General features: G+C 34.8%; 1 protein-coding gene across 5 annotated transcripts in view; it reads left to right on the forward strand.

Annotated features, from left to right (window-relative positions):
• CB3H14orf39 (chromosome B3 C14orf39 homolog) overlaps window positions 1-13,177 on the forward strand; it is a 53,422-nt gene extending 40,245 nt beyond the window's left edge. For 4 of the 5 annotated variants that reach the window (XM_086709615.1, XM_086709616.1, XM_086709614.1 and 1 more), the window contains 3 exons: window positions 5,607-5,664; window positions 10,548-10,607; window positions 12,064-13,177. In XM_086709615.1, coding sequence (XP_086565741.1) covers window positions 5,607-5,664; window positions 10,548-10,607; window positions 12,064-12,263 — 318 coding nt within the window. In that variant the 3' untranslated portion in view covers window positions 12,264-13,177. The remainder of the gene's footprint in view (window positions 1-5,606; window positions 5,665-10,547; window positions 10,608-12,063) is intronic. The other variant, XM_086709617.1, reaches the window with a different exon arrangement.
• The last annotated feature ends 2,704 nt before the right edge of the window (window positions 13,178-15,881 follow it).

The following is a 15,881-nucleotide window of genomic DNA, read 5'->3' on the forward strand; positions in this document are numbered from 1 at the left end:
ATTTCAGGTACCTTCAGCTGATATCTATTTATAAAAAAAAAAGAATCTCAGTATAGGGTTGATTTACATTGCAGTTAAAGGCACTTTAAAAATAAATTTGGCTTTATAGTTCATGTGTCTACTAACCAAACTTCACATATTCTCAGTGTGAAAAATTCTCCAGGTTATTAGTTGGTATTTTTATCTACATATGTGTACATAGTAACATCATCAGTTAATTTTTTAGAAGACGTAATTTTCTTCTAATAGTGATAGTGATTCTACTATTCAGTGATAGGATAGTAAAGTGCTTATTTCTGTATTTGGCAATTGAAACTGAAAATTAAGATGTACTTTATTTGATCAGTAGAGACAGCACAGTGTAGTGGTTAAGACTACACTCTGATGCGACACTAGTTGACTATTTTCCACTGTGGAAAACTGTATGAAGTTTCCTCAGAAAGTTAAAAGTAGAACTGCCCTGGGGTGCCTGAGTAGTTAAGTCAGTTAAGTGTCTGACTTCGGCTTAGGTCATGATCTCACGGTTCATGAGTTCGAGCCCCGCATCAGGCTCTCTGCTGTCAGCATGGAGCTTGCTTTGGATCCTCTGTCTCCCTCTGTCTTTCCCTCCCCTGCTTGCTCTCTCTTTTTTAAAAAATAGAACTGCCCTACATCCAGGAATTTTCCTATTTTATTTTGGCTCATCTTCTACTGTTTTAATGCTCAGAGAATCCTTCCTCTTGTTAAGATCTAATGAATATTTAAAATTCCATGACTTTTAATTCTGATTTGAAGGGATACATGCACCCTGATGTTATAGCAGCATTATCAACAATAGCCAAATTGGGGTGCCTGGGTGGCTCAGTTGGTTAAGCATCTGACTCTTGATTTCAGCTTAGGTTGTGATCTATTGGTTTGTGGGACAAAGCCCCACAATGGGCTCTGCGTTGGCAGTGTAGAACCTGCTTGGGATTCTTTCTCCCTCTTTCTGTGCACCTCCCTTGCTTGTGTGTGAGTGTGCCCTCTCTCTCTCTCTCTCTCTCTCTCTTAAAATAAATAAACATTTTTTGAAAACTAAAAAAAATAAAACAAAATAGCCAAATTATGGAAGGAACCCCAAATGTCCATCGATTGATGAATGGGTAAAGAGGATGTGGTGTGTGTACACACACACACACACACACACACACACACACACACACACAGGAGTATTACTCAGTCATCAGAAAGAATAAAATCTTGCCATTTGTAATGACTGAATGGAGCTAGAGCATATCATACTAAGTGAAATAAGTCAGTCAGAGAAACACAAATACCATATGATTTCACTCATATGTGGAATTTTAGAAACAAAACAAATGAACAGAGGAGCCTGGGTGGCTTAGTCTGTTGGGTGTCCAACTTCGGTTCAGGTCATGATCTTGCAGTCTGGTCCGTGGGTTCGAGCCCTGCGTCGGGCTCTGTGCTGACAGCTCAGAGCCTGGAGGCTGCTTCGGATTCTGTCTTCCTCTCTCTCTCTCTGGTCCTCCCATGCTCACGCTCTCTCAAAAACGAATAAACGTTAAAAAAAAAAACCACAGATGAACATAGAGGAAAAAAAGAGAGGGAAACCAGAGAGGAAAAAAAGAGAGGGAAACCAGAAAATAGACTCTTTTTTTTTTTAATTTTTTTTTTTAACGTTTATTTATTTTTGAGACAGAGAGAGACAGAGCATGAGCAGGGGAGGGGCAGAGAGAGAGGGAGACACAGAATCTGAAACAGGCTCCAGGCTCTGAGCTGTCAGCACAGAGCCCGATGCGGGGCTTGAACTCACAGACCGCGAGATCATGACCTGAGCCGAAGTCGGACGCTTAACCGACGGAGCCACCCAGGCGCCCCCAAAATAGACTCTTAATTAGAGATAAATGGGTAATGGAAATATACTTTAAATATAAAGATAAAAACTGGTTGAAAGTAAATGAATGGAAAAAGATATATCATAAAAACTAAGTGAGAGAAGGTCACAACGGCTATACTTACATCATTTTAGATAATCTTCAAGACAGAGAATATTGCTAGAGATCATGAAGGGCATTTCTTAAGGACAAAAGGGCCAGTTCTCTAGGAAGATACAACAATGACAAATGTGTATGTGCCTAATGACAACTTCAAAATACAGAAACAAAAGCAGAGCATAAGGAAGTCAATGTTACTGTAATGGCAATGTCATGGGACAGATGATAGCTGTACATGTGATGAACATAGCATAATGTATAAACTTGTCAATTCACTAAGTTGTACACCCAAAACTAATATAACATTGTATATTAACTATAAAAAATATTAAGAAACAAAATTGACTTAATTAAATGGAGAAATAGAAAAAAACACAAACTTAGTTGGCGATTTTTAATAAAAAACCCCCTCTAAGCAATTGATTGAATTAGACAACATAATCAATAAAGATCTATAAAATCTGAACAACACCATCAACCCTCTTGACCTGACATTTATAGAACAACACATCCAGCAACTGCAGCTTATGCAGGCATACCTTGTTTTATTGTACTTTGCAGATACTGCTTTCCTGTAAAGGTTTGTGGTAACCCTGTGTCAGGCAAGTCTGCTAGCATCATTTTTCCAACAGCATTTGCTCACTTTTTTCTCTGTGTCACATTTTGGTAATTCTGACAATATTTCAAACTTTTTCATTACTATTTGTTATGGTGGTCTATGATCAGTAATTACAACTCACTGAAAGCTCAGATGAAGGTTAGCATTTTTTTAGCAATAAAGTATGGTATTTTAAAATTTATGTGCATTTTTTAGACATAATGTTATTGCACACTTACTAGATTACAGTATAGTGTAAACACAACTTTTATATGCATTGGGAAACCAAAAAATTCTTTCGGCTTGCTTTATTGTGATACATTTTTGTGATGGTCTGGAACTAAACTCATATTTCTGAGGTGTGCCTCTATATTCTTTTCAAGTGCTAATGGTACATTCACCAAGACCATGTTCTGAACCATAAAATGAGTCTTAATAATTTAAAAGGATTGAAATCATACAGAGTACATTGTCTGCTCACAATATAATTAAATTAGAAATCAATAATAAGGTAGAAGGAAAAACCTGAATAATTAGGTCGTAGGCCAAAGAAGAAATCATGAAAGAAATTAGAAAAGATTTTGAAATGATTATGAAAAATTCAGTGTATCAAAATTGTAGGATGTTGCCCAAACCAGAACAAAACCATAGCTTTAACTAATTTAGTTTATATTTAAATAATTCAATTAATGGAAAAGAAGAAAGGTCTAAAATCAGTGATGTAAGTTTTCACCTTGAAAATCTAGAAAAGGAAGAACAAAATAAGCCCAAAGTAAATAGAATGGCAAAATAAGGGGGATAAGAGACATTAATGAAATAGAAAACAAGCAATAGAGAAAATTGACAAAGCCAATTGGTTGGTTCCTTGAAAAAAAATTGAGAGTTTATAAAGTCATCATTAGACTGATAAAAAGATAAGACAATTTATACATTTTATGAATGAAATAGTATTATAGATTTACAGACATTAATAATAAGATAATATTGTGGAAAATAAGTCTGGTGAAGGGAAACCTAGAGCAAGCAAAGTGTGGTAATGGTACAAGGATTGATAAATTGATCAGTGGTATGGGCTAAAAGTCTTGGAACTTTAAATATTCATCAGATCTTAAGAAGAGGAAGGATTCTCTGAGCATTAAAACAGTGGAAGATGAGCCAAAAGAAAATAGAAGGGTTTGGTTCCATATAAAATTGTTATATTTTAATTTCTTTTTATTTTTAAGAGAGAGGAAGCATGGGGGAGAGGGATGGAGAGAGAGAGAGAGAGAGAGAGAGAGAAGCTTAAGGAGGCTCCACACTCAGTGCTGAGCCCAATGTGGGGCTTGATCCCCCAATCCTGGGATCATGAGCTGAGTTGAAATCAGGAGTCGGATACTCAACCAACTGAGCCACCCATGTGCCCCTGTTAAAAAAAATTTTTTAAGGCAAAATGATAATGTGATATGCAATATTTGCAGTAATAGTAGAAGAGATTAATATCTTTAATATATGAAGAGCTTATAGAGATTAATAAGATATATACAAGTTCTTTAGGTGAATAAATCATGGAAAAATAATTCAAGTGACTTATAAAATCTCCAGGAAAAACAGTTTTCCTTATTGTCAAAAAATATAAATCTGTGCATAACAGTATTTATTCAAGTGTAATTTGTATTAGAAAAAAAAAAACAGAGGTAACCTAAATGTCTAAATTGAAAGAATGATTGCAAACCAAGAAACAGTCGCTTAACTATAGAGAACAAACTGTTAGTTACCACAGGAGAGATGGATGGGGGGATGAGTCAAATAGGTGATGGGGATTATGCAGGGTGATGAGCACCAGGTGTTGTATGTAAGTGTTGAATCACTAAATTGTACACCTGAAATTTATATTATACTGTATGTTAACTAACTAGAATTTAAGTAAAAACTTAAAAAAAAACTGTATGGTATGTCCATATAGAAGAATATTAAAATGCCATGAAAAGAATCTGGTTTTGGAAGAAGAATGACATGGGAAAATGCTCATAATGCAACATTAAGAGAAAAAAATGGGTCAGAAAACTATGTTGTCATATCTATGTCATGATCCCATTAAAAAAAAAACTTTTACAGAGAAAACAGACTCTTTTGGCAGCAAAACTTGATATTTCCTATTATCCTCATATTTCCTATTTCCTATTTCCTCATATTTCCTGTTACTTTTATAGGCAAGAAAACAATACCAAGAACCTGATTTGTAAAAGGCCTTCAGAGTAAATCAAAAATTAGAATTTTAGGTTATATAAGGGCGCCTGGGTGGCTCAGTTGGTTAAACATCTGACTTCAGCTGAGGTCATGATCTCACAGTTCGTGGGTTTGACCCCCCACATTGGGCTCTGTGCTGACAGCTCAGAGCCTGGAGCCTGCTTCAGATTCTGTGTCTCCCTCTCTCTGTCCCTCCCCCACTCACACTCTGTCTCTCTCTCTCAAAAAATAAAAATAAACATTAAAAAAATTTTAGGTTATATTAATATTCCAAAGTAGGAACTATTTTTAGCACAGTATATACACCTTTTAAGATTTTATCCATTGCCAGAATGAGATCAATAAGCCTTCTTTTAGGCTAAATGATAGGTTTTAAAGATAGATTTCTTTTTTAAAGTACAGTAGTATCGGGGCACCTGGGTGGCTCAGTCGGTTAAGCGTCCGACTTCAGCTCAGGTCATGATCTCGCGGTCCGTGAGTTCGAGCCCCGCGTCGGGCTCTGGGCTGATGGCTCAGAGCCTGGAGCCTGTTTCCGATTCTGTGTCTCCCTCTCTATCTGCCCCTCCCCCGTTCATGCTCTGTCTCTGTCTCAAAAATAAATAAACGTTAAAAAAAATTAAAAAAAAAAACAAAAAAAAAGTACAGTAGTACGCTATATAGAATGTTGCCATTAAAAAAAAAGAATGTTGCCATTTTTGTCTACTCTAATTATGCTTATTAGAAAAATTAGGGTTTATATTCAAATACAAATGTCATATTTGCTGTTCTACTGACTTCATGAGTAATATTGAATGGAAATTATTTTTCAGTTTAATGAACATTATTCTGCGGGAAATTTAAATCCTCTTTCATCACAACAAGAAATTGGTAAGTGATTTGAAGTTTGCTACATATAAAAACATGTTACTTTCTCCACTTTGTATTTAGTTTGTCTCTGATTTTTCTCAGCTTATTCTTTTAAAATTCTATTACTTCTGCATCACTCACTAATCATTTTTTGTAGTAATTTAGCATCTTCTGTCACTACTCTACCAAATTCTCTAATATTACTGGTGAGTTAACAATTATCAAACATTATGGGTATTTTGTATTTATTATCATACTCAGTATCTTTGCAGCATGTGATATAGTTGACTCTTCTCATCCTTCTGAAGTTTTTGGGTTTCATCCTCTCTCTCTGGTGCTTACTTTTTATTGGATCTTCTTTCTTCTTTTATCCTATGATTAATGGATTCATTCAACATATAAATATAAACATATATGTGTATACATATAGTATATTTCATATGCAGTACTGCTTTGGCTCTGATGATAGGATAGTGGACAAGAATGCAAAGTTCTCATAGGGTTTTTGTTCTAGTGGGAGAAACAAAGTAGACAAACGATTATATGTCAGGTAGTGCACTAAACAACAGTAGATATTGGTAGACTCACGTTACAACTTTTAATCTTAGATTTACTTAGCTTTATAGAAAGATACAGGATAGGAAATAACAGCATGTACAGTGTCTTTATCTCATTGAGAGGCCCACCAGCTACCCAAATAATAAGGTTTCATTTGCCACATCACTCACACAAGACATGTAAAGCTACTATGGACAAAAGGCATGGTGCATAACAGAAAATCTGCAACCTCAGTTTCCCACCAGTCTTTTAATATCATTCTAATCATAAGGTCCAAGGACTGCATCCTAACTCACAGCTCACCTAATTCAGGTGCAGTCTCACACTAAACAAGGAAGACACAGCATTTACTTTAATTCCATATTTTTTAAGAAAATAGACCTATGAGAATTCCAACTTCAAGGTCATTCTTCCAGGTGGGCTTGGATCAATGCAGGCTTGATGTTTGCTTTTTACTTACTGTGGATGATCAGCATTATGAAGAAAAGTAAACGGAATAAGGGAAATAGGGAGTATTTGGATTGGGCGGTTGGTTACTCTGTTACAAGGGAGTCAGGGAAGGCATCACTAAAAGGCAGCCATTGAGCAAAAACCTGAAGGAGGTGCCAGGTACAAGCTATGTGGTTAAGTGTTCTAGGCAGAGGGTGCAAAGGTCTTGAGATGAGAGCATACTCAGCATGTGTGTTGAATAGTGGGTAAATTGGTATGATTGGAATCAAATAAGGCGTGAGAAACTGGTAGGAAATTAGAGAGGTTGGAGGGAGAGCAAACCATATGGGGCCCTAAGACAATTAAGGACTTTGGGTTTTTTTCCTAATGAGATGAGCAGTTTATTGGAAAGTTTTGAGCAAAGGACTGAAATGATTTAATAGGTTTTAAGAGCATTATTTGGCTACTGTATGGAGAATGGACTATATGGAAACAAGGGTGAAACCAGGGAGATTTATTAGGAAGTAATTAAAATACTACAGGTGAAAATTAATGGTGGCAAGGATAGTGGTAGTGGAAGTGGTGAGAAGAGGTTGGATTTGGTCATTAAGCTTTCTGAAGGTAGAGTTGTAAGGATTTGCTAATGGACAGGACGTAAGGATTAAGAGATAGAAATAAGGATGATACAAAGAAGATTTTGATGACATCAAGAATGAAACTGCCACTTACTGAAATATGGAAGGCCATATGTTAGAGACCAACAGGAGCTGGGAGTTTAGTTTTGGAAGTGTTATCAACTGAAAAGCCTCTGTTAGATAGCTAAGTAAAAGTAAAGTAAGAAATTGTATATATGAATTTGGAATTCAGCAAGGTGAAGACATAAATTTTGAAATTGTCATAAATGACATTTAATGCTATGAGACCAGAATGAATATACCAATTGTAGACATTCTTTTAATTAAACCTTATTTAATAAAATTAGAATGTTAATATTCTCTCCTTTGACATTCTTATTCATTTGACACTCATTCACTTCAGCACTTTCAAATATTATAATACAGGTGATGACCAAATTCCTATGTTCCCTCCCTGACTTTTCCTAAACTTTAGGACCTTATGTTTTTAGTCTTTTTTTCCCCCAGTTTGTTAATATAATTGACATACATCACTGTACAAATTTTAAGATGTACTGCATAATGGTTTGACTTACAAACATTTTAAAATTATTACTGTAATAAGTTTAGTGAGTATCCAGCATCCCATATAGATATAATAAAAAGAAAAAGCAAAAAAATTTTTTCTTTGTGATGAGAACTCTTAGGATTTACTCTCTTAATATCTTTCCTATATATCATACAGCAGTGTTAACTATAGTCATCATGTTTTAGTTACTTCCATAGTACTTATTTATCTTAGAACTGGAAGTTTGTATCTTTTGACCACCTTCCTCCAAATTCCCCTCCCCCTCCTCCCACCTCTGGTAATCACAAATCTGAATTTTTTTTCTATGGGTTTCCCTTCCCTTTCCTTCAGTTCCACATGTAAGTGAAATCATACATCATTTGTCTTTCTCTGTCTGACTTCTTACTTCAATTAGTATAATGCCCTTAAGGTCCATCAGTGTTGTTTTAAATGGCAAGATGTCCTTGTTTTTTTATGGCTTAATATTCCATTGTGTGTGTGTGTGTGTGTGTGTGTGTGTGTGTGTGTGTGTGTATCTATCTATCTATCTATCTATCTATACATAGATAGATATACACCTCACAACTGTTTTATCCATTCATTAGCTGATGGACACTTAAGTTGTTTCTATGTCTTAGCTATTATAAATTATGCTGCTATGAACATGGAGGTACACTAATCTTTTTGAGTCAATGTTTTCATTTCCTTTGGATATATTCCCAGAGTAGAATTGCTGGGTCATATGGTTGTTCTATTTTTAACTTTTTAAGAATCCTCCATACTGTTTTCCGTAGTGGCTATATCAGTTTACAATCCTACCAATGGTGTACAAGTGTTCCCTTTTCTGTACGTCCTTGCCAGCATTTGTTATCTCTTGTCTTTTTGATGATGAGCATTCTAACAGGTATGAGATGAATTCTCATTGTGGTTTTGATTTGCATTTCACTAATGACTTGTGATGTTGAGCATCCTTTCATATGCCCGTTGGCCACCATAGTACCTGTTGGCCTTTTGGAAAAATGTCTATCCAGGTCATTTGCCTATTTTTAATTGGATTTTTTGTTTTTTTGCTACTGATTTGTATGGGGTCTTTATGTATTTTGGATATTAATCCCCCTTATCACATACATGATTTGCAAATATTTTTCCTATTCCATAGGTTGTCTTTTAACTTTCACTTTGTTGTTCCTTTTGCTGTGCAGAAGCTTTTTAATTTGATGTAGTTACACTTGTCTGTTTTTTATTTTATTGGTTATGCTGTAGGTATCATACCCAAAAAGTCAAGACAGTGGCAAGGAGCTTTGTTCCTATGTTTTCTTTTAGGACATTTCATGGTTTTAGGTCTTACATTTAAGTCTTTAATCCATTTCACGTTAATTTTTGTGAGTGGTATAGGGATCTAGTTTCATCCTTTTTACATGTTAGTATCCCAATTTTCTCAGCACTATTTATTGAAGAGACTGTCTTTTCTCTGTCCTTAACTCCCTTGTCAAATATTAGTTGACTGTATATGCAAGCCCTGTTCTGTTGATCTGCTTGTTTTTGTGCCAGTGCCATATTGTTTTGATTAATATTAGCTTTGTAGTTTAATTGAAACCAGGAAGTATAATGCCTCCCATTTTGTTCTTCTTTTGCAGGATTGTTTGGCTTTTGGGAGTTTTTTGTGGTTGTGTATAAATTTGGGGAGGGTTTTTTCTAATTCTATAAAAAATGCCATTGGAATCTTGGTAGGGATTGCATTGAATCTATAGATGGCTTTCAGTGGTATTGATATTTTAACAATATTAATTCTTCCAATCTATGAACACAGGGTACTTTTCCGTATATTTGTATCTTCTATAATTTCTTTCATCAGTGTCTTGTAGTTTTCAGAGTAGAGATCTTTCACCATTCTTGGTTAAGTTTATTCCTAAATATTTTATTCTGTACAATATTTGCAATATTACTCTATTGTAAAGAGGATTATTTTTTAAAATTTCTTTTTCAGATTATTGTTAGCGTATAGAAATGTTACTGATTTTTGTGTATTAATTTTGTATCCTGCAACTTTGCTGAATTCATTGATTAGATCTAACAGTTTTTTTGGTAGAGTCTCTAGGATTTTCTACATATAAAATCACATTATTTTCCCTAGTTAATATCTTTAGTGGCTCCCCATGGAGTATCAAATTATGCTCCTGTTTTTCTAACCTTGCTCCAACATACCTTTTAAGCCTTTTCTCTTATAAGAATAATGTATGCTTTTGGCCAAACTAAAGAATTCACTGCATCCCAAATATGCCTGTACTTTCTTACCCATTTTTTTCTTCCTGAAATCCTCAATTTCTAATTCTTTCTAACTATCTGTTAAAAACCAAGTTCCATAAATCCTTTTGTCTTCAGCCTTTCATTCCAAAAAAATGTCTCCTTCACTTTTCTGAATGTTTCTTTTTTATTTACTTTTTGAATATTCTACTCTCTGTTATTATTTATGAATAATTATAAAATCTCTCCTAATCACAGGTCTTTGAGGACAGGGGTTCTGTTTTACTCACCTTTGAATTGTCCACAGCACCTTGCACAGTAATCTACTATTTTATTTATAATGAACATGGGAGTTTTATGAAGACTTCATATGAACTTCTTTTCTTCTGAAATTAAATGTAAACATCAAATTCATTTATTCAAAGGCAGATTTAAGCTTTTAGTTCTTTCTGAATCTATAGCTATATTAGAGCTACTTTCCTTTATTTTAGTATTATGGATGTACACTGAAGTCAGTGGAAAAATGGAGAGAGGAAGAACTCAAGTATATGGTAATCAGTCAGTCCATCTGTCTATCTAACCATCCCTCCATCTATCTCTTCTACTTCTGGTTGGTTCACCTTTATTTAGAATGAAATAATTGAGATGTTTAAAGATATATGAAACTTCAAAGTGCCACAAAATAAATTATTTTGCTTAATGTACTAATTGAATTGTTTCTCTATGGAAGAAATACAGGTGCTTTAAAAGACTTGCTTCAAATAAGGTTTTAGATTACTGTGCATTTTATGTTGTTTAGTAATAATTAAGAATTCTAATTAAGATATTTAAAATATTTTTATTTTTATAGTCTTACATAATATAATGAATGAGAAACAATATTTTTCCTTAGGGGCAATTCTTAGAGTCGTTAAAATTATTTATGTAAAGTTGATTTCAAAAATTCCTTTTGAAGTGCTTGCTTCGGCAGCACATATACAAAAATTCCTTTTGAAACTATAGAAGCTTTTTCACTGTTCTGTCCATTTCACTGTTCTGTCCATTTCCTTCAGTACTACAAACAATACATTGTAGTAACTCATCAATAATAGTTGAGTAAATTTGACTTCTGCAGTTATCTCTCAGACCCAGCATTTCTTTCTCCATTCCCTTTGCTATGACTGTAAGACCAAGCTTTCGTCATCCCTTTCCTGTTATTCTGACTTCTAAATGCTCTACTATTTCAACCTTTCTACACATTCTTTCCTTAGTAATCCTTATAAAGCAGTTCAAATCCTGTCATAGCTCCACTTGAAAACTTTTAATGTCTTCCTCTTACATATCAAATAAAGTCCAGATTCTGTAGTTGGACATTCAGCAGTCTTTCCAAGCTCATCTTCATTAATACCCTTTTAATGACTATTATTTCTTAGTTCTCCTGACGAGCTGAATTGAATTCTGTTATCCTTATACTTCTTATGCATGCCTGTTTCTGTGCCTCTGTGGTATTCTCTACATTTGAGGTGCTTTACCCTTTTTTCTACCATATATACTGGCCCTTTTTATACTTGTGTTCCAATTACTCGAAAATAGGGTTTAAGTTTGAATCTATTTGTTTTTTCATAGTACAAAGGACAATTCTTTGCCCATAGGAGGAATATAGTTAAGTATCTGCTTAATAAGCAATAAGATGGGGGCGCCTGGGTGGCTCAGTCGGTTAAGCGGCCGACTTCGGCTCAGGTCATGATCTCACGGTCCGTGAGTTCGAGCCCCGCATCGGGCTCTGTGCTAACAGCTCAGAGCCTGGAGCCTGTTTCGGATTCTGTGTCTCCCTCTCTCTCTGACCCTCCCCCGTTCATGCTCTGTCTCTGTCTCAAAAATAAATAAACGTTAAAAAAAAAAAAATTAAAAAAAAAAAAAAGCAATAAGATGTTACCCTACGCATTGTTTGCAGCATACTGTAACTTAGTAGGTTATGCAAATTATGTAGCATGAATAGCATGATATTATAATATTTACCTTCCTCAGGAAACTTATTTGGGAAACCAGAAGGAGAAGATGCCTTTACATTTTCTTTTTCATCAGACTCTTCAACTCATACATTTGGAACTGGAAAAGATGATTTTAGTTTTCCATTTTCATTTGAACAGGATCAAAACTCAACACCTTCTTCTGTAAAAGGTTTTTCATCTTCCTCACAAAATACAACGCAATTTACCTTTTTTTGAACTAATTACTAATTTCTTGAATTATTTAACTGCTCTGTAACCATCTAGGGCATAAATTTACATTATTACTTTAAAAATGAAGACTACTTTATTTTGTTGGTTAAAGCAATAATAGGTTAGCATAGTTACATTATTTGATTATATATTTAAATATTGATGGAAATTAAGCCTATGTCATCTAATTTTATTTTTATTTGCAGCATTTGCTATCATTATTTTGGTTTTGATTTTGCAAGCCATATTTAGGCAGAATTAATAGAATTTGATAGTTTTCCATTAATATTTACTATAAATATTAAACCTGCTTCTCCCCAGAACCTAAGTTTCATTCTTGTAGTAATTTAGGTGCTTTGATAAGAATGAAAACTTCAGGCCATCAGAAGATGGCAGTAACTATGCAGAATTAATGATGAGGTATACTTTGTACCTTAGCTACTAAAAAATGCTCTTAAAATTACTGTGCTTCACTATAAAGAGTGGTGGTACTTCAAAAAAAAGTGTGGTACATCAGTGATAATCTCACATAATTTATTTTATTGATAGTGAATTAAATCTGTTATTTTTTTGAATACAACAAATAATAAAATTCTAATTTTATCAGTTATTCTAATATCTTTAATGGAAAGAAATTAATGTGAAGGGCTAGAGTAATTTCTGAGAATTAGATTGTTGTATTAATGATGATACGGTTATATTTTTTGCTTAAACTTTTTTGAAAAACATTTAAAATTTTGTTTTCTGTCTCTAACAAAAAAACTCACCTTTATGTTTTATATGCAGTATTTGCTTGTCAATTATATAGATAAATGAAGATATTTAAAATTTGATGAAATTATATAAGCATAACGTTCAATGTCTTTGTATTTTGTAAATTAGTTATATAGAGTTATTGAGTAATAAAAAGTCTGACTCCATATTTTGGTGTGTGAATGCTCACAAGCTTTAAGCTTCACCGCACTTTCTTCCCCTTCTGCCCCATATCTGATCAATCTGGTAAGAAAGCCCAGGTTCCCACCTTTGGCACTAGTGGGAAGTTCAGACCATGTATAGGAACTCTTGTTTTGGCCCCATCCCACACCACCTTAAAAACCCACAGTCAGTGTCTGATCTCTCTGATGTCTCTGATCTCTGAAGCCATTTTCAGAGAACTAGATAGGCCTGGCCTGCTTTCTCCAGAAAACGTCATTTTGTGAGTAATAAACCTTTTCATACCCTACTGGGGTGTGTGTGATATCATCAGTCTCAATATACAAAGCATATTTGGAGTGAGAGTCTTTCTTGTTTCTTGAGGGTGTCCACAACACATGACAATTGTATGAAATTAAGCTTTCCCAAAGACTTTTAGAAGTCAGAGAAATGATTTAGCTAATGACAGAAAGAATTTAAGAAAACTTTGGACTGTGTGTTTTTAAAATTTATTTATTTATTTATTTATTTATTTATTTATTTATTTATTTATTTAAAGTATGATAATAGGTCAGTGGTACATTTATTTTTTTAAAGGTTTTGATATTTATTTATATTTTTTCTTTTTTTTTTCAATATATGAAATTTATTGTCAAATTGGTTTCCATACAACACCCAGTGCTCATCCCAAAAGGTGCCCTCCTCAATACCCATCACCCACCCTCCCCTCCCTCCCACCCCCCATCAACCCTCAGTTTGTTCTCAGTTTTTAAGAGTCTCTTATGCTTTGGCTCTCTTCCACTCTAACCTCTTTTTTTTTTTTTTTCCCTTCCCCTCCCCCATGGGTTTCTGTTAAGTTTCTCAGGATCCACATAAGAGTGAAACCATATGGTATCTGTCTTTCTCTGTATGGCTTATTTCACTTAGCATCATACTCTCCAGTTCCATCCACGTTGCTACAAAAGGCCATATTTCATTCTTTCTCATTGCCACATAGTATTCCATTGTGTATATAAACCACAATTTCTTTATCCATTCATCAGTTGATGGACATTGAGACTCTTTCCATAATTTGGCTATTATTGAAAGTGCTGTATGGAATACTACGTGGCAATGAGAAAGAATGAAATATGTCCACTTGTAGCAACGTGGATGGAACTGGAGAGTGTTATGCTAAGTGAAATAAGTCATACAGAGAAAGACAGATACCATATGTTTTCACTCTTATGTAGATCCTGAGAAACTTAACAGAAGACCATGGGGGAGGGGAAGGAAAAAAAAAGTTAGAGAGGGAGGGAGCCCAATCATAAGAGACTCTTAAAAACTGAGAATAAACAGGGTTGACGGGGGGTGGGAGGGAGGGGAAAGTGATGGGCATTGAGGAGGGCACAAGCTTTAAGTGATGGGCATTGAGGAGGGCACAAGCTTTAAGTGATGGGCATTGAGGAGGGCACCTGTTGGGATGAGCATTGGGTGTTGTATGGAAACCAATTTGACAATAAATTTAATAATTAAAAAAAAAAAAGTGCGAGCGGGTGCACACACATGAGGGGCAGAGAGAGAGGGAGACTGAAGATCTGAAGTGGGCTCTGTGCTGACAGTAGAGAGCCCAATGCAGGGCTGGAACTCATGAACCAAGAGATCATGACCTGAGCTGAAGTCATAGGTTGAACCAACTGAGACACCCAGGTGTCCCCAAAATTACAATTTTTTAAATAAAGTTTTTCTGATCTTTTGAAGGAATGAATGAACAAGCAATGTATAAACCTGGCTGGCATGTTGATGCTTTCCCTTTGAATTTCAGTTGCTCCATATAACTTGCCTTAGAGGCTGAATGGCTCATTTAGAAACATTCCCATTGCTTGCTTTTATAGTTTGCTCTTGATTTCTCCAAAGCTGACACAAGTCACATACAATCAAATCTACATCCCTGGTGGACAGGCCTGTCCTAATATTCTCTGACTCACACCCAGGTTGTTTGCAGCTCAGCAGTTCTGCTTCTAAATACATCACTTTGTATTCTAATACTAACATCTTGCTGAGAATTTGTCTCTTAAAACATCATTTCTTTAATAGTATACCTTTTTTGATTTGAGGTGAATATGATATTCTTTTTAGAACTTTAAACTACCCTACTTTTTAGAAAGTAATTTTTCCAAAGTATCAGCTCACCTTATAATTTTTTTTTTTTGGTGTGTTTTAGGACGTATTTTTTTTCATGAGTATTTGTAGCTCCAGATTGATGAATCACAAGAGAGTGTAACAGCAGAAGGATGATGGATAGAGTATTGAATAGTAAAGAGTGTGGGCCCTGGTGTTACTGTCTGGGTTTAAACATTGAAAGATTGATGCTGAAGTTTGACTCTTCCAGTTATTTATCCTCTTCGCTTCAGTTTCCTCATTTTAAAATTGGGGTTGATCACCCTACCTATTAAAGAGGATCTTTGGGAGTATTAAAGTGTTTGACCTGGCACTTAGCTCATGGTGAGTGCTTGATGAATGGTGGTCTTACTTGTTTTAGAGACAGATGATAGAGATTTTCATGCAAAGCATAAGGTAATTTAATGTTCAGATTTTTAAAAATTTATTAAGATATGCTACATATATCAAATGATAGGGACAGAAGTTTTTTTAATCTTTATTTATTTTTGAGAGAGAGCGTGAGCAGGAGAGGGGCAGAGAGAGAGACACACGCACACGATCTGAAGCAGG

The sequence above is a fragment of the Puma concolor genome, chromosome B3 (genome assembly GCF_028749965.1).
Source record: "Puma concolor isolate L17-30 chromosome B3, mPumCon1.1.hap2, whole genome shotgun sequence".
NCBI lineage: Eukaryota > Metazoa > Chordata > Mammalia > Carnivora > Felidae > Puma > Puma concolor.